General features: G+C 42.9%; 1 protein-coding gene across 2 annotated transcripts; it reads left to right on the forward strand.

Moving 5' to 3' along the window:
• Nucleotides 1-639: 639 nt before the first annotated feature.
• LOC112256149 (nuclear factor NF-kappa-B p105 subunit-like) lies at nucleotides 640-24,668 on the forward strand. 2 transcript variants are annotated; one of them, XM_042325738.1, is made up of 24 exons: nucleotides 640-953; nucleotides 1,528-1,588; nucleotides 1,875-1,950; nucleotides 3,276-3,322; nucleotides 3,474-3,572; nucleotides 10,080-10,228; nucleotides 12,818-12,981; nucleotides 14,522-14,680; nucleotides 15,524-15,628; nucleotides 16,750-16,841; nucleotides 16,942-17,080; nucleotides 17,242-17,370; nucleotides 17,570-17,668; nucleotides 17,764-17,931; nucleotides 18,081-18,222; nucleotides 18,425-18,539; nucleotides 18,697-18,898; nucleotides 18,970-19,139; nucleotides 19,358-19,460; nucleotides 19,607-19,734; nucleotides 19,969-20,038; nucleotides 20,169-20,335; nucleotides 23,000-23,138; nucleotides 23,249-24,668. In XM_042325738.1, the coding sequence occupies exons 2-24, from the start codon at nucleotides 1,553-1,555 to the stop codon at nucleotides 23,326-23,328; spliced, it is 2,778 nt and encodes a 925-aa protein (XP_042181672.1). In that variant the 5' UTR covers nucleotides 640-953; nucleotides 1,528-1,552; the 3' UTR covers nucleotides 23,329-24,668. The 2 variants fall into 2 exon arrangements, with proteins under 2 accessions (XP_042181672.1, XP_042181671.1); XM_042325737.1 differs by having other exon boundaries at nucleotides 641-953; nucleotides 1,548-1,588.
• The last annotated feature ends 237 nt before the right edge of the window (nucleotides 24,669-24,905 follow it).

Below are 24,905 nucleotides of genomic sequence, written 5' to 3' on the forward strand. Positions count from 1 at the left end.
GCGCCATGTTAATCACACTGTATTACTGATATACTAGTGACACTCGTCACAAAATGTTTACCATCCATATTTACTGTGTTAAAATTGAATTAAGAAATTCAAAAAATGTCACTGTAATATACAGTAAATGTATTTTTCCAATCTTGTAGCTGGCATAGTATGGGCCTTGTATGGTTTATAAAGATACCATTTTGTTGAGGATAGATCAAACACATGTAGTTATTTAACACTTTAAACACAATTCTAAACTCTCTTTAATGAAATACAAAGAAAAACGAAGAAAAACATCAAGCTCACTTAGATTTTGCTGTGAAACTGTGTGTGTGTGTGCTGTGTTTGTATGTCATGACTGTAAACACATCTTGCTTTCACAATTTAACATTTGTTAAACAGCACACACGCTAGGCTACTGCAGCTTCTGCAGCCATACTCTAACCGGAATATCAAAGAAAGTTTTGATAAAGCGAGAAATTTTATAATTTTGATTATGGAAGATTAAATACGTGTGCTTCAAACGGTTTGCTTGGAATGATTTGTAGCTATCGTCTCCATCTGTGCATGAAAGTGCATCCTACTCAGTTTCAGAAAACACGTGATACCCTAAAGTGTTGCGTATTCGCGCATCGAAATTCAGGAGTAAAGTCAAACGCAGATGGCTTAGCTGCGATTTGCGAGTGTCGGCTCACTTGACCGCAGTGAAATTTCTAGTGGGGAAGTCAAGTGTCTGAACAACTGTATAAGTCGATGTCCTTTGTTAGCTAGTACTGACATATTTAGTTGATTGTGTAATATGAACAATTTACCATAGATACTGTCCATGTTTGATTAGGTCAAATGAGTTCAGGTCGCAAGCATGGCGCAATAATGTGCAAAACTCGACTCAACTGATTGGATTGGGACTGCCATTGCCTTGGACTTTCATGTTGATGTAGGAATCACATTTGTGACCGAAGGTAAGCATTGGCTACAATGTTTCAATTAAATGAGTAACTAAGTTAGAAAGTATATTGATAGTTAGCTTAGCTACCGTTAGCTGGTATAACTTTGCTACCAAGTCAGTTAGGTAGCTAGCCTTGTCCACTTCCTCTTTATTAGCCAGTTAGCATGTATGCTAGCCAACTAAAATAGTATAATCGACTAGCATGTTTGCTAGCCACAATCAAACAATGAAGTAGTTAGCTAGTTAGCTAAGTAAAGCCAATAAAGCCAGTTTGCTCTTCTTTATTTAGTCATTATGGGGCTATTGGAAAATGTACTTAAATTAGCTAAAGCAACACCCTCTCTTATCTTGACACTTGTTTTAGTTAGCTATTAAACTTGAACTGGCTAGTTAGCTAAGTGGTTTATGCACAGAGCATTACCAGTAGCAAATCCAAATGTAACGAGAACTGTTTAATCAGGCCACATTTGAGATTGGGTCAGATGCAGGAAATCAATTATATCTTTAATTCCGGTAAGTAATTTGATATAACTGAATGTAATATCCATATGTGCACTATTGCTTATAAAGCAATTACTTTTCTCAAGGTCTTTGTCTTCTCTCTCAGACACAATGGCAGAAGAGGAGCCTTACCTACCTCACCAACCGGTAAGCTAGGTGTTTCACGTCCACGCAATGTCGACACTGAATCTCTGTATTTGTCATATATGCATTGTAGGCTTTATCTTTTGTCACTGAGTTTTAAGAAGAAATCAATTTCCCTATAAACATATAGCACATCAGAACAACAGCCCATATTAAAGGAGAGGTTAACACGGTGGCTAAAGATATCTCTTCATCTGACATAGGTTTGCCAGTGTCTCTTTCATAGATATTAGTCATACATTTCTACGTTTGTCATTGAAATTAGATTCTCTCTTGTCTTTTCTTGTAGTACAACTTTGACATAGATCCACTATGGGATCCCCTGAATTTCCCTCCCATGTCACACTCCAACTCACTCCGGACAGGTAAGAAGTCATGACCCCCTTTATAAACCCATTATGAGCTATATTGATTACCTGCACCCATCTGTCCCCTTCAGATGTGCCCCATGTTTAGGCCTTTATACCCAAATAGAGATGAAATGGGCCTAACTAAAGATGTCATTTAATGAAAGCCTAAAATTGGAGAGTACTTTCACTGTAGAGAGTAAGCTCTTCCTTGCCACCTCTGTTCTTTTATGGAAAAAGTTGTTTTTCTGAACTCAGTTTCATGATGTCATGATATTGCAGAGTTGTAAATGTAGACATAAAGTGTACTTCTCCTTCTCTGTGCTTTCACTTCTCCTTTGGTCTCAAGAGGGCTGATTTAAAACCAAGGTTTAAGTGAGACTAGGAGTGGATATTTATGCAAGAGTGGTTGTGGGAATAGGCCAATAAGGTTCAAGGTACTGCTGCTGTCTGCCTTTTTGAACTGCCCAGACATATGAAGCTGCGAAAGACCATCAACTGTGAACAGCAAGATCCCCACAGTTGTTTTTGTGTTCAAAGCGACATTGAGATTGTTGTTTGTAATGAAAAGAGCTATATAAAATACATATATTTTATTACTACTTTCTTTGGGGATACCTATCTCTGTACCCAGAACTGGCATATTCAAGAGCAGTCTAGATGAATGGACATACCCGATAAGCTACTCCATTAATCTTACAAGTATGGATCAAGACATCTTGTGACAGTGCAATGCTCCATTCTTAGAGCTGAAGGAAAATGTCACATTTGAATGTCTGGATGAAGGTTGTCTGTTCTATAGAGATCTGAAGCCGAACATCATTTGGCAGATGAGGTTCTTGATTGAGGTTATGTCAGTGGGAGGATGTGGCTTAGGCAGCGGGCCCTACATTAGGCAGGAAGGGGAAGAGGCTCGCTCAGCTAAGTTGTTTGAGGAGGAAGATGTTCTGAGACAGAGAGCAGAAGATGTTTTGTTGACACGGACGATAGCCCTGGCCCGCATTCCTAAAAGGTTCACACCCTTTGTCAGTGTTGCTTCTTATCTGACTTGAAATACATCCTCTACCACAGCACCTGGGGAAAAGTAATATGCTTGTTTAGTAGAGGGAAGGTCCTGGAGAGCTAGGCTACTGGCTGTGCAGAATTTTGTTCCAGCGCCACTCTAACACCTGATTCCGCTAGTCAATGTCCTCACTGCCAGCTCATTAGTTCACAAAATCGTCTGTGTTAGAGCAGGGCTGGAACAAAAGCCTGTATGCACACCCAGTACAGAAGCTCTCCAGGAGGAGGGTTGGCCAGTCCTGCTGTAAAACTAACATAAACCATTGTTTATTTGTTCTTAGTTACAGCAGATGGGCCCTACCTCCAAATCATTGAACAGCCTAAACAGGTAACCCTTTTCGTCATTGTGCTCCTTCTTTCAGTTACACCACAGGCTACGTAAACAAGCTAGACTCCAAACTCGAATTTAATCACATTTCAAAGTGGTATTGAAAAGTGTTCAGTTGAGTGTCATTAAAGGTATTCTATGTCTATTCTAGCGGGGCTTCAGGTTTCGTTATGGCTGTGAGGGACCTTCTCACGGCGGGCTACCAGGGGCCTCTAGTGAGAAGAACAGAAAGTCCTATCCCAATATCAAGGTAAGCTCCACCAACATGTCCTTCCTTATGTCATAATTTCTTTCCTTTCTTCCTTCATGCTTTCCATCCTTCCTTCTTCCTTTCTTTCCTTAGTTATTTCCCTTCTCCCCACCTTTACTTTCTTCGTTCTGTTCTCTTATTGCCTGCTGTCTGTCCTTCACTCCTTCCTTCCATCCTTTATTATCATGTTTTTTCTCCCTTTTTCTCCCAAATTTCATGGTATCCAATTGGTAGTTAGTCTTGTTCCATCGCTGCAACTCCCTTACAGACTCAGGCGAGGCGAAGGTCGAGAGCTGTGCGTCCTCCGAAACACAACCAGCCACACTGCTTCTTGACACAATGCTTGCTTAGCCCGGAAGCCAGCCGCACCAACGTGTCGGAGGAAACACTGTCCACCTGGCGACCGTGTCGGCGTGCAATGCGCCCGGCCCACCACAGGAGTTTCTAGACAACCCAACCGGCCAATTGCGCGCTGCTTCATGGGCTCCCGGTCACGGCTGGATGCGACACAGCCAGGGATCGAACCAGGATCTGTAGTAACGTAGCTAGCACTGCGATGTAGTTCCTGCGCCACTCGAGAGGCCCCCTTCCTTTGATCCTCCAACTGAACAAGCAGAAGTAGGAATTCTGCTTGCGATTCCTAGGAATTTATGTGTTTGAGATTTAATCGTTTTTTTCATGCATAAACGGAAAAAGTTATGATCAGTTCCGCTTGTATTTCAAACTAACATTTACAGGCCCACCCTGACAGAAATCCATTCATGGCATGCAAATATATCCAGTCTCACTCACACACCACAAATATTAATTTATCTTAGACAATTTGAACTATGTTCAGAATAAACTCTGGGAAATCCCCTCTTGTGCTTTAAAAAAAATTGATTTGAACCTTTGTGACAGTAACACTCAAACTCCTAACTGAGCCTGTCACTCAGCCAGCCAGTCAAGACCTTACGATTCAGTCATTTAGTCATTAAGTCGTTATGAATGAACTAGCTGCACAGGCTAAGAGCCAATAACCCTGAGAGCACATTTTTGAAAATTAGGTGTTTGAAAACAGGTATATAAATCTGACCTGCCATTTACTTTGTTTCAAGCCTTTTGGGATTTTCCTCCTGTGTCATAGGGGTAATTACTAGGAACTGTTGAGTGGCGTCTCCGACAGGAAACAGTATTTTCAGCTCGCCCCCACGATCTCAGACAGACTCAGACATGAAACGACTGCCTCAGAGCGAAGAAAGTATTCTCTCAAACCTGTTCTAGAGGTTGTGCAGGCACATGTAGCCCACTGCCTATGTTGTGCATCTGTACAAAGAAGACACACAGTGCATTGATATGAGTTCTGTTTCTGTGCCACATACATGCTCCCCTGTGTATTTATTTGAACGGTGAAGCTAAAGCTTTTAATATGACTCTATACTCTAGCCTTTGGGATTGAGATCAAATGTTTCATGTGCGGCGACAGTACAGAATGTCTGAGTTCTCCACAAGTCAGTGCTTGCATCCATCCCTGGAGGGGCAATTTAAATTGAATCTGATCTGTAAGACAAGGACAACAAAATAGCATTCTCACTGCATCCTCACTTTTCACCTTGTAAGATAACCCAAATAGGTAACCAAAAGAGGAGTTATATTCTAGTCCGTATATTCTAGAAAGCCGGATATGTATATGCTGTGGCTATAGACTGGGTTGAGGAAAAATACATTTGAGCGCAAGAGCAGGCTAGAGATTGTTTTCTAGGTAGACAACTTCAAAATGTGTTTTCAGTCTCACCCTCTGGCTACTGCACCTAACGACACAGGCTGTTTTTAGGAACTGGGTTGGTTTTGTATGTAGGCCAATTTTGTCTCGGGGAACCAGAAAGAGGCGAAGTGAAGGCCTAGTTCAGTGGCATTCGTCTACAGCAGGGTTTCCCAAACTCGGTCCTGCCCCCCCCCCGTACACGTTTTGTTTTTCTCCCTAGCACTACACCGTTGTTTCAAATAACCAACTCCTCATCAAACTTTCATTATTTGAATCATCTCTGTAGTTGCTAAGGCAAACACCAAAATGTGCACCTGGGGGGTTGGGGGAGGGGGCCCAGGACTGAGTTTGGAAACCCTGGTCTACAGTGTGGTATTAATTTTGACCAGGAAGCATGTGTAAGATTTCAAAGTGGTTAGATGGCATACCTTTACCTCCCCCTGTGTCCATTACATATGTTGATATCCATAAGCTCATAGCATACATAAGTCACTCCCAGAGTTAATCATTTATTTGATGCGTCATTGTTGCTGTATTGAATTAATGTTATCAGCCTTTGACAGATCAATAATGTTGTTTACATTCTATTGTTAGATCTAGACTATCTATGTCGGCTTCCTTTTAGTCAGAACAGAACTCTGAGACGTTGGTCTGTGTGTCATAGAAAGTTATTCAACTGCATGAAATGCATATCTGATCACTGAAGAGAAATGCACATTCTCTTTTCTGTGAAGAATTGGTGACGGGTAAGCCGGGGGGGTTCCCCGCGACGGGTAAGCCGGGGGGGTTCCCCGCGACGGGTAAGCCGGGGGGGTTCCCCGCGGCGGGTAAGCCGGGGGGGTTCCCCGCGGCGGGTAAGCCGGGGGGGTTCCCCGCGGCGGGTAAGCCGGGGGGGTTCCCCGCGGCGGGTAAGCCGGGGGGGATCCCCGCGACGGGTAAGCCGGGGGGGATCCCCGCGACGGTTAAGCCGGGGGGGATCCCCGCGACGGGTAAGCCGGGGGGGATCCCCGCGACGGGTAAGCCGAGGAGTTTTGGATTGGCTGGGAATCTTTAGTTGAACTTGACCTTTTACCGTTGTTTGAAAATAGATCTGGTGGCGTATGAAGAAGTGTGCGAAGACAGGTTCCCAACCTACCCTATCCCTGAGTGTCAACTTGAGCCATGTGGAACACTGTTTTCATCCATCCTTTCCTTCATGGTTTCATTTGGTTGATTCATCGCTCAGATATCGTTTACCATTTGGACTGGCATTTTCAACCATTTTGAATGCTTGTTGCGTGTGATTGTATGCGTGTGTTTTGTTGATGCGAGAGACTAATTTTCCCCGTAGAGAAAGTGTCTGAATAACCACATGATACACACAACACAGTGACCATCACACTGCAGCTCCTAACTGAGCTTCACTCAGTCAGCCATTACATTTCAGTAATTTAGTCATTAAGTTGTTATGAATGAACTAGCTGCACAGGCTAAGAGCCAATAACCCTGAGAGTACATTTTAGATTTTTCTAAATTGTATTTCCTTACACAAAAAAACCACACTACCATGCTATGTAAGCAGGAGAGCGCGTAGCAGTCTGGCTATAACCCAAATAGTTAACCAAGGGAGGAGGTGTATTCTAGTCCTTATATTCTAGAAAACCTTATATGTACTCTACCTTTCAAAAGTTTGGGGGCGACTTAGAAATGTCCTCTAATGATCAATTAGCTTTTTAAACACTGGTCTCAACGTTAACAGTAAGGAGGCGACTCCGGGATGCTGGCCTTCTAGGCAAAGTTGTAAAGAAAAAGCTATATCTCAGACTGGCCAATAAAAAGAAGATTAAGATAGGCAAAAAAAACACAGACACTGGACAGATGAACTAAACCTAGAAGGCCAGCATCCCAGAGTTGCCTCTTCACTGTTGACGTTGAGACTGGTGTTTTACGGGTACTATTTAATGAAGCTGCCAGTTGACGACTTGAGGCGTCAGTTTCTCAAATCTAATGTACTTGTCCTCTTGCTCAGTTGTGCACTGGGGCCTCCCACTCCTCTTTCTTTTCTGATTAGAGCTAGTTTGCGCTGTTCTGTGAAGGGAGTAGGACACAGCGTTGTACGAGATCTTCAGTTTCTTGGCAATTTCTTGCATGGAATAGCCTTAATTTCTCAGAACAAGAATAAACTGACGAGTTTCAGAAGAAAGTCCTTAACCACAAATGGTTATGCTCCAGATACTCAACTAGTCTGAAGAAGGCCAGTTTTATTGTTTCTTTAATCAGAACGACAGTTTTCAGCTGTGCTAACATAATTGCAAAAGGGTTTTCTAATGATCAATTAGCCTTTTAAAATGATAAACTCGGATTAGCTAACAACATGCCATTGGAAAACAGGATTGATGGTTGCTGATAATGGGCCTATGTAGATATTCCATAAAAAATCTGCCGTTTCCAGCTACAATAGTCATTTACAACATTAACAATGTCTACACTGTATTTCTGATCAATTTGATGTTATTTTAATGGACGAAAAAAAAAAAATCTTTCAAAAACAAGGACATTTCTAAGTGACCACAAACTTTTGAACAGTAGTATATGCTGTGGTTAAGGACAGGGTTGAGGAAAGAGACATTTGAGTTCAAGTGCAGGCTAGAGACTTTTCTAGGTAGGCCTAGGCAAATTCTAAATGTGTTCTTCAGGCTCACCCGCTGGCTACTGTGTCTAACAACACGTGCTGTTTCTAGGAACTGGGTTGGTTTTGTATGTAGGCTAATTTTGTCTCGGGGAACCAGAAAGAGGCGAAGTGAAGGCCAAGTTCAGTGGCATTCGTCTATAGCAGGGTTCTCCCAACAGGTAGAGCTACCAGTAGCTCGCAGCCCACCTACGAGTAGCTCGCAAATCAATTCTGAAATACATGCATTTTTTTCACATGTTCCATCGCAAAATGTCAAACAAAGCTCACGCTATCATTGGCTACTATCCAATCAAAGCCACATTGACATTATCCCACCCCTGGTTAGCCACGGTTAGTGTTAAATTTGGCTTTTTAAACCATCTGCCAATTAATTTCAGCAATATTGCCCCCCTCTGTCTGTTTGGTTGCGCGTTTGTCTACCAATCTGTATGTAGCCAGTTAGTGACGATAATGATAACCGTCTTGTGGGTAGACAGACTTTCCCCAAAAACATTCTCAATTAAATGTTAATCCAGGATTATTTCTATCAATTGGGTGTGGTTTGTTTTGCTAACTCTGTCATGACATGTGCTTCAGCAGTAACTGAAAAAAATCACAAACCACGAAAATAAAATCTTAAAACAGAATTTGGGAAAATACAAAATAGATTTTTATGGGACCTTTTGTGCCAAGTAATGCTTATTAACCAATTTGCTGAGGGGTTTTCCGTGCCGAGGCGTTTCGGATTGGATGTAGAGGTCGACCGATTAATCGGAATGGCCGATTTTTAATTAAGGCCGATTTCAAGTTTTCATAACAATCAGAAATCTGTATTTTTGGGCGCCGATTTAAAAAAAATTTTTTTTATTTTTTTATACCTTTTTATTTAACTAGGCAAGTCAGTTAAGAACACATTCTTATTTTCAATAACGGCCTAGGAACGGTGGGTTAACTGCCTCATTCAGGGGCAGAACGACAGATTTTCACCTTGTCAACTCGGGGGAGCCAATCTTGCAACCTTACAGTTAACTAGTCCAACGCAATAACGACCTGCCTCTCTCTCGTTGCACTTCACAAGGAGGCTGCCTGTTACGCGAATGCAGTTACCCAAGGTATGTTGCTAGCTAGCTTTAAACTTATCTTATAAAAAACAATCAATCAATCATAATCACTAGTTAACTACACATGGTTGATGATATTAATAGATATTATCTAGTGTGTCCTGCGTTGCATATAATCTGACTGAGCATACAAGTATCTAAGTATCTGACTGAGCGGTGGTAGGCAGAAGCAGGCGCGTAAACATTCATTCAAACAGCACTTTCGTGCGTTTTGCCAGCAGCTCTTCGTTGTGCGTCAAGCATTGCGCTGTTTATGATTTCAAGTCTATCCACTCCCGAGATGAGGCTGGTGTAACCGAAGTGAAATGGCTAGCTAGTTAGCGCGTTAATAGCGTTTCAAACGTCTTTCGCTCTTAGCCTTCTAGTAGTTGTTCCCCTTGCTCTGCATGGGTAATGCTGCTTCGATGGTGGCTGTTGTCGTTGTGTTGCTGGTTCGAGCCCAGGGAGGAGCGAGGAGAGGGACAGAAGCTATACTGTTACACTGGCAATACTAAAGTGCCAATAAGACATCCAATAGTCAAAGGTTAATGAAATACAAATGGTATAGAAGGAAAATAGTCCTATAATTACAATAATAACGACAACCTAAAACTTCTTACCTGGGAATATTGAAGACTCGTGTTAAAAGGAATGGAAAACACGAGCTTTCACTGTTGTTTAATAAAAAATAACTCTGGTCACTTATTTAAAAAGTGTGCGAAGACAGGTTCCCAACCTACCCTAACCCTGAGTGTCAACTTGAGCCATGTGGAACACTGTTTTCATCCATCCTTTCCTTCATGTTTTCATTTGGTCGATTCATCGCTCAGATATTGTTTACCATTTGGACTGGCATATTCAACTGTTTTTTTTTCAATGCTTGTTGTATGTATGTATGTATGTATGTATGTATGAATGAATGAATGAATGAATGAATGAGTCACTATCAGTCTGGCTCCCGGGGCTGTAGTTCTAATATCTGGTCTAAAAAGTGTTTGTCTCCCTCTTTGCAGATCTGTAACTATCAGGGGATGGCACGTGTGGTGGTACAGCTGGTGACCAACTCTAAAGATGCCCACCTCCATGCCCACAGTCTGGTGGGCAAGCAGTGTGACAAGGGCATCTGCATCGCAGACCTACAGCCAAAAGACTCCAGCATCAGGTGTTTGTTTCCACCATTCTCTCTCTAGCTGACACACACACCAGCTAGCTTACTGGTGCATTCAACAAGTTTTAATATGCTTACTTATTGACAACATTGCAGACATGTCAGGACTTTTTATAAGATGATTATAGGCCCTTCCTTTGAGATGTAGTGATGATATTTCTGACTTAGGGTTTCCCCATCTAACCTGAACGTACGTCGTTGTGGTGTTATTTCTTGCATGTTTACGTAGCCCTTCCCATTAACAGCCTGTATCACCCTGTATATAGGTTGAAATTGGAGGTCGACCGATTAATCGGAATGGCCGGTTAAATTAGGGCCGATTTCAAGTTTTCGTAACAATCGGAAATCTGTATTTTTGGACACCGATTTTGCCGATTTTATTATTTTTTAATTTTTTTAACACCTTTATTTAACTAGGCAAGTCAGTTAAGAACACATGCTTATTTTCAATGACGGCCTAGGAACGGTGGGTTAACTGCCTCGTTCAGGGGCAGAACGACAGATTTTCACCTTGTCAGCTCGAGGGATACAATCTTACAGTTAACTAGTCCAACGCAATAATGACCTGCCTCTCTCTCATTGCACTCCACAAGGAGACTGCCTGTTACGCGAATGCAGTAAGCCAAGGTAAGTTGCTAGCTAGCATTAAACTTATCTTATAAAAAACAATCAATCAATCATAATCACTAGTTACCTACACATGGTTGATGATATTACTAGATATTATCTAGCGTGTCCGGCGTTGCATATAATCTGACTGAGCATACAAGTATCTAAGTATCTGACTCAGCGGTGGTAGGCAGAAGCAGGCGCGTAAACATGAATTCAAACAGCACTTTCGGGCGTTTTGCAGCAGCTCTTCGTTGTGCGTCAAGCATTGCGCTGTTTATGACTTCAAGCCTATCAACTCCCGAGATGAGGCTGGTGTAACCGAAGTGAAATGGCCAGCGAGTTAGCGCGCGCTAATAGCGTTTCAAACGTCACTCGCTCTGAGCCTGTGGTTGTTTCCCTTGCTCTGTATGGGTAACGCTGTTTCGAGGGTTGCTGTTCACGTTGTGTTGCTGGTTCGAGCCCAGGGAGGAGCGAGGAGAGGGACAGAAGCTATACTGTTACACTGGCAATAAATACTAAAGTGTCTATAAGAACATCCAATAGTCAAAGGTTAATGAAATACAAATGGTATAGAGGGAAATAGTCCTATAATTACAATAATAACGACAACCTAAAACTTCTTACCTGGGAATATTGAAGACTCATGTTAAAAGGAACCACCAGCTTTCATATGTTCTCATGTTCTGAGCAAGGAACTTAAACATTAGCTTTCATACATAGCACATATTGCACTTTTACTTTCTTCTCCAACACTTTGTTTTTGCATTATTTAAACCAAATTGAACATGTTTCATTATTTATTTGAGGCTAAATTGAATTTAATGATGTATTATATTAAGTTAAAATAAGTGTTCATTCAGTATTGTTGTAATTGTCATTATTACAAATAAAATACAAATAAAAAAATCGGCCAATTAATCGGGTTCGGCTTTTTAGGTCCCCCAATAATCGGTATCGGCGTTCAAAAATCATAATCAGTCGACCTCTAGTTGAAATTGCAGATTTTGGCATTGGTAAGCGCCTAAATTAGAATGCAGTGGCTGTACAGTAACATGCTATACATGATGTCAGAGCTTTTGACTGACAGCCATTATAAACTTGAACACCGCACGTGACAAGAAGATGCCCCCGTCCCTCCCGCAAATTGGGCAACTTTTGCACATTTGTTGTCTGACTGAGGGAAATGCTTTAAATCAAGAAAAGTCATGCCATTTACAGTATCAAGGTTTATAATGATGTTTCATCCACATTTAGAAAGATGACATGCGTTATAGCCTGGGTTGTCCTTTCTATGCGCACCAAAGTTGCAATGTTCTTGAAATGCCTTTTGAAAGCCTAACACTGTAAGATCCTATTTTATAATTTAGCTAGCCATGTTGGCAATATAATACGCTTTCAAATGATGGCCACCTGACCCAAATAGTGATTTTTATATGGAATGTTTTTGGATTGCGTAAACAACAACAGTACATTTGTGATGGTGGGGACACGACTGTGTTCCAAATAAAAAACTACAAGTGTGCTCGCTTCAGTTCCTCAATGGCAAAGCTAGGAGAGCAAAAAAAGAAGGGGAAAAAGCACCTTATAGTTGAAGGCTCTTTCCTTGAGTCATAAAAGTGCTTTGAAATGACTTGGGAACTGTGCACAGTTTAGAGACACCAGTTAGACCTCTCACTCAAATCCTTGTAATCATTGACAAATGCTGTGAAAAGTACAGTAAATGTAAAATGCACATTGAATCCAAACATTACACTGTTGTCAGGTGAACTGTTGTGTCCTCACCTTTCGTCTAATATTTTCCCCATAATCTCCAAATTGTTCTCTTTCAATTGCTTCCATGGTCATGAATATGCATTTTCATAGTTCTTCTATTAGAAACATTTCAATTTGGTGGTATCCATATAGGCCTATTTCCACAAGCGTACAGGGTTAAAAACGTACCACATATAAATCAATATCTCCATGTGACAGTTTCCCCAACTTGGGCATCCTCCACGTGACCAAGAAGAACGTGAGTAAGACACTGGAGGACCGTATGTCTGAGGCCTACAGGATGGGCTACAACTGCGGTATCGTCATCCATCCCGAGATGGACGCCTTTCAGGGAGAGTTCCGCATCCCCCGAGAGCTCACTGGTCAGTCACCTTTAAGACGATGGACTGAATGATTATATTTCTGCAGAGCACAAAGAATATTTTTTGTTTTGCATACAGTGCTTTCAGAAACTATTCACACCACTTTTTACACATTTAGTTGTGTGACTGCCTGAATATAAAATTCATTAAATTGTGATTTTTGTGTCACTGATCCACACCCTATAATGTCATTGGAATTGGAATTTTAGAAATGTTTACAAATTAATTCAAAATGAAAAGCTGTAATGTCTTGAGTTAAAAGTATATAACCTCTTTGTTATGGCAATCCTAAAATAGTTGCTTAACAAATCACTTAATAAGTTGCATGGACTCTGTGTGCAATTAAAAAAATTGTGACTACCCCATCTCTCTACCCCACACAATCATTATCTGTAAGGTCCCTCAGTCGAGTAGTGAATTTCAAGCACAGATTCAACCACAAAGACCAGGGAAGTTATCACAAAGATGGGCATTGGTAAAAAATAAAATAAATAAAAAAGCTGACACTGAATATCCCTTTGCGCATGGTGAAGCTGTTTAATTAGGCTTTGGATGGTGTATCAATACATCTAGTCAATACAAAGATACAGGCTCCCTTCCTAACTCAGTTGCCGGAGAGCAAGGAAACCGTTCAGGGATTTCACTGAGGCCAATGGTGACTTTAAAACAGTTACAGGCTGTGATAGGAGAAAACTGAGGATGGATCACCAACATTGTAGTTACTCCAAAATACTAACCTAAATGACAGTGAAAAGAAGTAAGCCTGTACAGAATAAAACAAATATTCCAAAACATGCATCCTGTTTGCAACAAGGCACTAAAGTAATACTGTAAAAAATGTGGCAAAGGAATTCAACTTTTTGTCCTGAATACAAAGTGTTATATTTAGGGCAAATCTAACACAACACATCAATGAATACCACTCTTCATATTTCCAAACATGGTGGTGGCTGCATAATGTTATGGGTATGCTTGTCGTCGGCAAGGACTGGGGAGTTTTTCACTAACCTAAAACACAAAGCCAAATCTACAGTTACTTACCAAGATGACATTGAATGTTCCTGAGTGGCCAAGTTACATTTTTGACTTATCTGCTTGAAAATCTATGGCAATACCTGAAGATGTCTGTCTAGCAATGATCAACAAATAACTTGACAGAGCTTGAAGAATTTTAAAAAGAATAATGGGCAAATGTTGCACAATCCAGGTGTGGAAAGCTTTTCGAGACTTACCCAAAAAGACTCTCTGCTGTAATCACTTCCAAAGGTGTTTCTAACCTGTATTGACCCAGTGGTGTGAATACTTATCTAATCAAAATATCTTAGTGTCTTATTTTTTATTTGTTTAAAAAATAAATAAATCCTTCCACTTTGACATTACAGAGTATTTTGTGTACATTGTTGGCATCCATTTCAACCCTACTTTGTAACAAAAAAAAATGTAGAAAAAGTCAAGGGGTGTGAATACTTACTGTAGGAACTGTATGTGAACTTATGCGTTGCCTGCTTCATTCAACCTTTGTGAGTGTGTGTGTTTTCAGATCACCAGAGAAATCTGATCAGCAGCGCAGCGTCCTACCAGGCTAAAGAGATGGACCTGAGCGTGGTGCGCCTCATGTTCACAGCCTTCCTCCCAGACAGTGACGGGGGCTTCTCCCGTAGACTGGACCCCGTCATATCAGACCCCATCTTCGACAGCAGTAAGTCACTAACAGCCACAGCCACTCGGCCGTTTGTGCTGCGCTTTCCATTGCACTCTGACCCCAACAGAACAATGACTAGCTAGCTAACTAGCTAGCCATGACCCAATAAGAAGTCTCTGTTGTCCACCGTTGTTTATTCTTTACATTACCAGTGAAGGGTGGTCTATTACCCTTCTCTAAGTCCATCTTATGACAAAGGTCCCTCACCTCACCATAGAAACACACCATATCAGGCTACATGCAACCCAGTAGCTATAAGACCAAGAGCCTCAGCTTAATGAAACTCCGGAAGGGACTATTGTTTGAACAAATGAATAGAACCACTCTCGTGCCTTTATGCAGTGTATCACTGAATTCACGTTTTTATTCAGAGTTATACAGATGTATTGAAATTAAACCATATCTGTGTGCCCTGGTTTCATTTGCGTAGCTCTGTGCGTTTATCTTTCTCTACATCACATTTGTCACTCGGCTTCCTCTCCAAGGCTGAAACTAGGCATCCACTTTTCATTTCATGATGCCAGCCCTTTACTGCGTGAAAGCATCCACACAGTTTGTGGATGTCACATCCTTTCTTCTTCACATTTGGGGTGTCTGGGGTTTCTTTAAATTAGAAAAGATTTTGAAGAGAAACAAACAAAATGGTGGTTTGAAATTTGATGACAAAGGGCAATTTCAAGGATTTGCAAGGCATCCAATAGGGATGGTGCACCACAAAGAATACCTTTTTTTTGTTACATATTAGCTGTCAATAAATATAAATGTAATTCTGCTTGCACTAAACAGAAGATCTGAGTTGACCCTTTTGACCATCTCTCTATTCCCTTGTCCTGTCTGCAGAAGCTCCAAATGCATCTAACCTGAAGATAGTGCGGATGGACCGAACAGCTGGCTGTGTGACGGGAGGAGAGGAGGTCTACCTGCTCTGTGACAAGGTTCAGAAAGGTACACTAGTTCCTTTTTCACACTCCACAGCTGAGTCAACCTTGAGCTGAGCTGTACTGCGCTGGCATGGTTACGCATCCACCATAGTTGCTGGAAAGGAAAATATCAGAGCCGGTACCATTTGGGTCAGCACGATAGTGTGAAACCGGTGTAAGATGCAGGCGCCATGGTTGTACCATCTATTCTCCCAAGTGTGATTTATCAAGACAACTTTATCATGAAGATCTAACTGTCAACGTGTTGTCTGAAGCGTTATCTAGCTGGCTCTTAAAATCAACCCGGTACATGTCTCTGTGACATCATCATTTATCACACTGTACTACTCATGAAGGAAGTCCTCCGGCCTGCTTTTCCAACCTCAGGGAATTCCCCATCTGTTATGCAAATGTGGTAAGAGGAAGAGAGTTGTAGTGGCCTATTGTCCTTCTCGCTATGTTTTCCTTTTTAAAAATCTGCATTGGTCGGTTGGCAAAACATCAACAACCCTGGAATGAAAGATCCTCTCTTGGGACAGAAGTTCAAGTCTCTGTTGGGCTCTGCTGTTTGACTTCCAAACAAAGAGCCTCATCTCCAGTCTCCAGTAATTCTACCTCACTGAGTATCATGCTTATCAGACTCAATCAGTGATCTCCTATTCCTGTCCTACAGGCTTTTCTTCCAGCCAAGCACTAACACACTTGATTCAAACAATCCATACTCAAGACTACGATTTTCAATGATTCTTTGAAATAGGTGTATTAGTGTTGGGTTGGAACAGATGCCTGCGCACACAGTGGCTTTCCTAAGACCGGAGTTTCCTTGTCGAGGAAGTGTACGGTGCAGTCAAAACATTTCTCAGAGATATTCAAATACTCCTGTCTGGAGATGTAGAGCACCATTTCCTGGTTTCCTTGGAAAGATGTTGACATTTCCTTTTTGTTCCATGACCGATGACACGTGAAAGATACCTTGCAACACTTGAAGGCTTGATGCACATACTTGTTGGTTTGGATAATGAAGAAGTGTTTTTTTTTCTCGTGAACTTGTATTATCCTCCAATATCTTTCACATCGCCAGTTTATTACTTTACTCCTAGTTTGAAGGTGGAGTTGTGACAGTGTATCTTCCCTCTGTCGCGACAGATGACATCCAGGTGCGTTTCTATGAGGATGACGAGACAGGGCTGACATGGGAGGCCTTTGGGGACTTCTCCCCCACCGATGTCCACCGACAGGTCAGTGACACAGAAGTTGCCGATGAAGTCCATTTCCTCCCCTGTAACAGTACTATAACCTAACCATGAGTAAAATCTCTACCCTCTTCCCCCTCCACAGTTTGCCATTGTTTTCAAGACCCCCAAATACAGAGACCTGAACCTCCAGAAACCCACCTCGGTGTTTGTGCAGCTGAAGCGTAAATCGGACAATGAGACGAGCGAGCCCAAGCCCTTCACCTACCATCCGCAGATCATAGGTGAGCCGGTCTGAAACACCTCCAGACCACTTTCTGGAGAACCCTTGTGCATGCTGGCCTCCATTCCAACCCACTGTAGTTTGTGCCATTCTTCAAATTGAACATAACCCATTATTCTGTCAAGTCAATCCGCTCGTCTTGCCCCTGGTCTTCATCCTCAGATAAGGAAGAAGTGCAGAGGAAGAGACAGAAGACCCTGCCTAACTTCCAGGACTACAGCGGCCACGGTGGAGCAGGGGGCCTGTACCGGGGACCAGGGGGGGGGGGTCCCGCTACAGGGGGAGGAGGAGGTACAACAAACATGTTTCTTATGTCATTAATTTGTACAAAAATGAATAAATGTAATGAAATGTGATTTAAGGTGAACGAGACAAGCCATGTCAACTTCAAATGGGTAATGTCTCATAAAAGTCCTAAACACAAGATGAAGTACCATTTCAAAAGCTTTGTCTATTTAGGCCAAAATAACAACTTTTTATTATATTTTAGGTTTCTTCCAGGGCTATTCCACCTACAATAACTATGGCACCAGCTACAACTCTGGCTTTTCCCCTGGCATGAGTGGTGGCGGGGCAGGAATTAAACATGGTGAGTGTGTCTGTCTGTTTTCCAGGGTTTAGAGATCAATTCTGTTTCAGTTCAGGATAGGAATGAAGCTCAACCCATGTTCCCTCTCAACACAGCTCCACAAGGCAGAGCGGAGGACAGTGGTGATGACAGTGACATGGATGATGACCCGGCCTCAGGGACAGTGGTGGGGGTCCGAGCCAAGTCAGAGGATGCCTCTGCTGGGGAGACGAGTGAGGAGAGCGGGGCCGGTGTGGAGCTAGGACCAGGGCACAGGACTGGAGGTGAGGTCAACCGAGACATTTGTAAAGTGATTAGCCAGAGTGAGTCAGTGCCTCAGGGTGCAGACCACTGCAGGGTGTGTGACCGTGTGTGTTGGAAGCAGGGGGGTTGTGTATCCAGTCAATGACAGTGTTTTTATATTTGTGTACAGAGTGTGTGCTGGTGGCCAGGCTGGTGGATGTTGCTGAGAGGCAGGCTGAAGCCCTCTTCCAGTACGCCGTCACTGGTGACGTCAGCTACCTGCTGGCTCCACAGCGCCAGCTCATGACTGCTCAGGATGAGAACGGTGACACGTACGTCCCCTCTCCCATCACTTCAGACCTGATTTTAATGGAAATATAACCGTCCCTGCATTTTTCAAACTTTTCTATCTGCATTAATTTGCCTCCATTTTGTGTCCATCTGCATTGATGCCAATAGGATATTTAGCCCTGAAATGTGGCATAATTTCTCCAGTAGCACATGCCAATCTGTGCCTGTCCTCTGTTTCTCCAGTGGTCTCCATCTGGGGGTGATCCACAGCCAGACAGACGCAGTCAGGAGTCTAGCCCAGGTCCTCTCTGCCCTGCCTGGAGAGGAGGTCCTTAACATGAGAAACAACCTCTACCAGGTAACAAACACACACGGACAAGAATTTGTTCTTAACTGACTTGCCTAGTTAAATAAATAATAATATTCTGTGGTGATCTGAGGTAGTAAAATACACATGTGACAAATAAAATTTGATTTGATTTGATTCGAACCCCGTATTTATCCCTCTATACCAGACTCCTTTGCACATAGCGGTGATAACACAGCAGAAGGCGGCAGCTGAGGCCCTCTTATTGGCTGGGGCTGATGTCACTCTGTGTGATCGCCACGGAAACACAGCTCTTCACCTGGCCGCCCAGCAGAAGGAGGGAGGTATGGTGGGATTTCTACTGAGACACAGAGAGATAGTGGAACTAGTGGACCTCCCCAACACAGCAGGTACAACACACACACACACACAGTACATTGTGAAGAGTCCACTGGAGTATGACATTGATTTTATCTTCCAGGACTGTGCTCCCTCCACCTGGCTGTGCTTGCCAACAGCCTGTGTTCCCTCAGGGACCTCCTGGTGAACGGGGGCAGTGTGGAGGTCCAGGAGAGGAGCTGCGGCCGCACGGCGCTCCATCTGGCCACTGAGCTGGACAACGTCTCCCTGGCAGGCTGCCTGCTACTGGAGGTATATATTGTAGAAGCCTTGCTTACATCCATACCTACCACCCTGCGTCTTTCTGCTGGCATCTTGAGACTAAGCAGAGTTGGGGCTGGTCAATACCTGGATGGGAGACCTAGAGTATGTTTAGTATAGTCAAACTAACACAACCCAAGTAGCCCTTTCCTTGTGATGGTCGTGGGCGTAAGATGTGTGTGTGTTGACAGTGTTCTCTTTCTCCCTAGGGGAATGCTGATGTGGACTGCTGCACCTACAACGGTTCCAGCCCTCTCCATACAGCCACAGGGCGGGGCTCTGTCAAGCTGACCGCTCTCCTCATGGCTGCAGGTGGGACTACGTTTCTTCAAACTGTCCCCTTTGTGCAAATGTCTCAATTTGATGACCGTCTTGATGTTTGCTCTGTAACTGCCCCTTTTTATAATATAGTCCTAGCTCAAATACAGAAAGGACTTTATCAATCTTTTCATGTCTAGGTGCCGATCCTCACAAAGAGAACTTTGAGCCCCTGTTCTTCAGAGAGCATGACTGCTGTGTGGATGAGGAAGAGGACGAAGGCTACATCCCAGGGACAACTCCTCTCAACATGGCTGCCACTCCTGAGGTGGGTTCTGTGTGTTTGTCATTAACCTCAATGTTCTTCTATGGTCACATGTCACTCAGCTGACTAATATTGCTACAGTCCTTTCTCACATTTACTTTTTTTACTATGAAAGTAATTTTATGACTGTTTGAAACTACTGGTGTGTGAATTCAAGAGTTGAAAGCATTTTTGAGAATTGACCTTTGATCAACTGGAACGTTCGCTAAATATTCTCTCTCTTCCTTGTGCTTCTAGGTGTTGGAAATCTTGAATGGAAAAGAGTACAAGCCCGAGACCAACGGCTTCGTCTTCGTCCCCCCTCAAGGTTGGTTCACGCACTTCAGTTTAAACAAGCCCCTTCATTGTAATCTCTACAGCTTAAGCCATGGGGTTCTCCTGCTGTCTCATCTTGGTTCTTGTCCATTGTGGAGTACAACGATGTCATATTTCTGTAGGTGACATGCAGAGCCTGGGCTCAGACACAAAGCGGGCACTATGCCAGGCTCTGGAGTGCCCGGAGGATGGCTGGGAGATGCTGGCACATATACTGGGCCTGGGCATCCTCAACAGTGCCTTCAGACTCAGCTCCTCCCCCGCAAGCACGCTGCTGGACAGCTACGAGGTACACACCCACTATCCCAACCTAAAGCAAAGACATGAGGGGGAAATATAGGGCTTGTGAGTCACACAGCCATTGTAAGATTGAAATTTCACTTTCATAGTCTGTCCTCTTTCTTGGTCAGATTTCTCCCACCTTAAATTAAAATCAGAACAGAAAGTGAATGAATATGTTCTCATGGAAACTTGGGGACTTTTTTCAACACTTCGATTGAATTTTGACTCAATTGCTGAATGGTGACGTGCTTCAGGGCCCCCACCGAGCCAGGGGACTAGGTGATCTCGCTCTCCGGGGCCGACGTGATCTTTAATCCGGTCAACACTTAAGGTCGCGGGGCCGGACGATATTCCAGCAGCTGGCAGGCATATTCACGGTCATGTCCTACCTCTCCTTGACCCCGCCTTTATTCCCCACATCTCAGGAGACCTCAATTCCATTCCACACTGCCTTCACCCACCTAAATAAGAGGAATACCTATGTGGAAATGCTTTTCATACACTACAGTTCAGCATTCAACACCATAGTCCCATCCAAGCTCATCACCAAGCTTAGAACCCTGGGACTGAGCACCTTCCTCTGCAGCTGGATCCTGGACTTCCTTTTATTTTGATTTATTTCACCGTTATTTAAGCAGGTAGGCCAGTTGAGAACCAGTTCCCATTTACAACTGCGACCTGGCCAAGATAAAGCAAAGCAGTGCGACAAAAACAATAACACGGAGTTACACACAAACAAACATATAGTCAATAACACAATATAAAAATCTATGCACAGTGTGTGCAAATGTAGAAGAATAAAGAGGTAAGGCAATAAATTGAAATAATTACAATCTAGCATTAACACTGGAGTGATGGATGTGCAGATGATGTGCAAGTAGAGATACTGGGGTGCAAAAGAGCAAGAGGGTAAGTAATAATATGGGGATGAGGTAGTTGGGTGTGCTATTTACAGATGGGCTGTGTACAGGTACAGTGATCGGTAAGCTGCTCTGACAGCTGATGCTTAGTTAGAGAGGGAGATATAAGACTCCAGCTTCAGTGATTTTTGCAATTCGTTCCAGTCATTGGCAGCAGAGAACAGGAAGGAAAGACAGCCAAAGGAAGTGTTGGCTTTGGGGATGACCAGTGAAATATACCTGCTGGAGCGCGTGCTACGGCTGGGTGTTGCAATGGTGACCAGTGAGCTGAGATAAGACGGGGCTTTACCTAGCAGAGACTTAGTGGGTTTGGCCAACGAGAGGTGGTGGGTAGTAAATGGGGCTTTGGTGACGACAAAACGGATGGCACTGTGATAGACTACATCCAGTTTGCTGAGTAGAGTGTTGGAGGCTATTTTGTAAATGACATCGCCGAAGTCGCGGATCGGTAGGATAGTCCGTTTTACGAGGGTATGTTTGGCAGCGTGAGTGAAGGATGCTTTGTTGCGAAATAGGAAGCCGATTATAGATTTAATTTTGAATTGGCGATGCTTAATGTGAGTCTGGAAGGAGAGTTTACAGTCTAACCGGACACCTAGGTATTTGTAATTGTCCACATATTCTAAGTCAGAACCGTCCAGAGTAGTGATGCTAGTCGGGAGGGTGCTGGCAGCAATCGGTTGAAGAGCATGCACTTAGTTTTACTAGCATTTTAAACCACCACCCTTGTGGGTGGTGAGGGTAGGCAACATCACCTCTGCCACACTGACCCTCAACATGGGGGCTCCACAGGGGTGGTGCTTAGTCCCCTCCTGTACTCCCTGTTCATCCACGACTGGGTGACCACGCACAACTCCAACTCTATCATCGAGTTTGCTGATGACACGACGGTGGTAGGTCTGATCACCGGCGACGATGAGACAGCTTACAGGGAGGAGATCAGTTATCTGTGGGGCCGGGACAACAACCTCTCCCTCAACGTCAGTAAGACCAAGGAGCTGATCGGGGACTACAGGAAACTGGCTGTGAGCACCCCCCCATCCACAAGGCTGCAGTTGAGCCGGTCGAGAGCTTCAAGTTCCTTGGTGTCCAAATCTTTGAAAAATCTTTTGTATTTATTTAACCTTTTATTTAATTAGGCAAGTCAGTTAAGAACAAATTCTTACTTACAATGACGGCCTACCCCGGCCAAACCCTAACAACACTGGGCTAATTGTGCGCTGCCTTATGGGACTCTCAATCTCGGCATGTTGTGATACAGCGGACAGCCCAGTACATCGCTGGGGCTCAGCTCCCTGCCGTACAGGACCTCGGTATCAGGCAGTGTGAAAGGAAGGCCCAGAAAATCGTTCGAATCCAGCCACCCAAGCCATAATGTTCTCTCTGCTTCTGCACGGCAAGCGGTACCGGTGCATGAAGTCTGACACTAACAGGCTTCTGAACAGCTTCTATCCCCAAGCCATAAAACTGCTACATAGTCCATGTAGCCACTTTTAACTATCTGAGTTGACCCTTTTATTTAAATGTTTACACACTCACATATCTACCTATATGTATTTCATTGGTGTTGGAACTGGCCCTGTATATACCTTACTTTCTTGCTCTCTATTTCTTGTTTGTTGTACTTTATTTTTTAGTACTACTGATATTGATTACTCTATTGTTGGGATAAGCTCTTGCAAGAAAGGCATTTAACTGTTGTTGTGCAAGTGACAACTTGATATGTTACACTTCTATGCCACTGTCTGTAGGTGTCTGGAGGAAAGGTCAAGGACCTTTTGGAGGGACTCAGGACTGTAGGGAACTGCTCTGCTTTGACAGTACTGGAGGGGGCACTGCGTGAAACAGAACAGGCTCCACCAGCCCCCCAAAGCACCACAAAACTCTTAGGTAAGCTCAAAAACAACAGCCATTATACCTTATGTGATTTCAATAGAATAATCTTGGATAAGAAGTCCCCTGCTCTTAATCCCCCTTATCGCTCTCTCTTTGTGTATCAGAACGTGTGTGTGATCTGAAGCTGGACGGATGGGAGGACAGCGGAGTGTGTGACAGTGGGGTGGAGCTCTCCACAGCGTGACCGCCAGATTGGTCCATGTCATGAAGCTTCTGCTTCCTAAAAGCAGGCTATAGACAATTTCCCTCTGAAAGGGATGAATCCTACAAGCACACCTCACACATCATGCTAAATATCCTCACTTTTCTATTTGGCCCAGTAACATTTTGAAAGTGGTTTTGTATACGTAAATATAATATGCAGGTTATGTTTGGATAATGTTTGCATAATAAGTAATCTATTTGAAATGTGATGTTTGTATAAACATCATGAATGGGTTTTATTTGGGGGAAAAGGTGTTTCCAAGGTAACAGCATGTAGTATAAATCCTTGAAACTAATAATTTATGAAAGATTCATTGACAATTAGAAACCAAATATGATCTGATATTTTCTCCTCCCACTAGTTAATTTAGTCATAGTTAAACAAGCAGCCAATTCTAATAACAAATGTTTTGTATGGCCCTCCGGACTTTGCAAAGTCCATCTGGCCCCAGGGCAAAATTATTTCCAACACCTGATTTATAGGGCAAGGACCCCATACAGAATGGATTTTAACTGTAAACCTCTTTGGATTAATTATATGAAATTAAAATTGCCCCTATACAGCAGTAGTATGCTGCCAAAGGGATAGCTCATTGTTATGAATCTCCCACTCATAAAAAGTGATTCCGTACCTGTGGAAATGCTAAACATGGTTTGTATTGGAACCAAGCAACCATTAACACCTCCCTCCTGCAATTTTTTTGTATCGTGTACAAAGTCAAATTGAATTTCCTATGGAAGTGGTGCTACCAGTCATTTATAAGTATAATGGATTATCCTCCACTATGCATGTCTGTTAGGACACAATCCTCATCCTGGACTACAGTACAGAAACCACTTTTGGATATCCTTTAGTTAATTCCTATGTAGACATGCTTTTCTCCATGTATCTGTATTGAGTTGGGGGGTAAACTCAGTTTTGGAAGCCATTTGTTTCTGGTTGTGTGTAATTTGCAGGTCCATTTTTTTTTTTATCACATGTTGAGTTCTGCGTGAAGATTTTGGAGAACGGCCTTATTTTCTTCCCAATTTTGTAATTAAGTATTCAGCGTCCCCATTGATATTTCATGTTAACAGCAGATTGAAAGACATTTGTTTCATACAAGTTTGATGCCATTCCAACATCTTCCTGACAACACTGGCATTTTTAGACATTAAAATGTGTATCTGTCCCAAGCAAAAGTTTGGATTGGCACTGCATCACTGTGTGGGGCTTCAATATTTATACCTGTACCATGTGAAACAGCTTTGTACAGTCAATGTTCGCATTAATGGGTTTTATTGTAATACTTTTTTAATAAAATTGTTAATGGTGTGCAATTTATGTCCCATATTTTAGTAGCTACATATTGGGTGAGGTTAATGTGATGTAGTTGGGACACAGGCCTGAAAAAACATATCCACACTTGTACAACACGGCAAGTATCTGTCACTCTGGATAAAGTGTACATGTCAACCATTTCTGATTCAGGTGCATCACTACCGAAGTGGACTTGACCCGTCTTAGTCTGACGATTTTCTTAAATTAAGGTATTGGAGTTCAGGAAAATACATGGC

This window comes from Oncorhynchus tshawytscha, linkage group LG08 (genome assembly GCF_018296145.1).
Source record: "Oncorhynchus tshawytscha isolate Ot180627B linkage group LG08, Otsh_v2.0, whole genome shotgun sequence".
In the NCBI taxonomy this organism is placed as follows: Eukaryota; Metazoa; Chordata; class Actinopteri; order Salmoniformes; family Salmonidae; genus Oncorhynchus; species Oncorhynchus tshawytscha.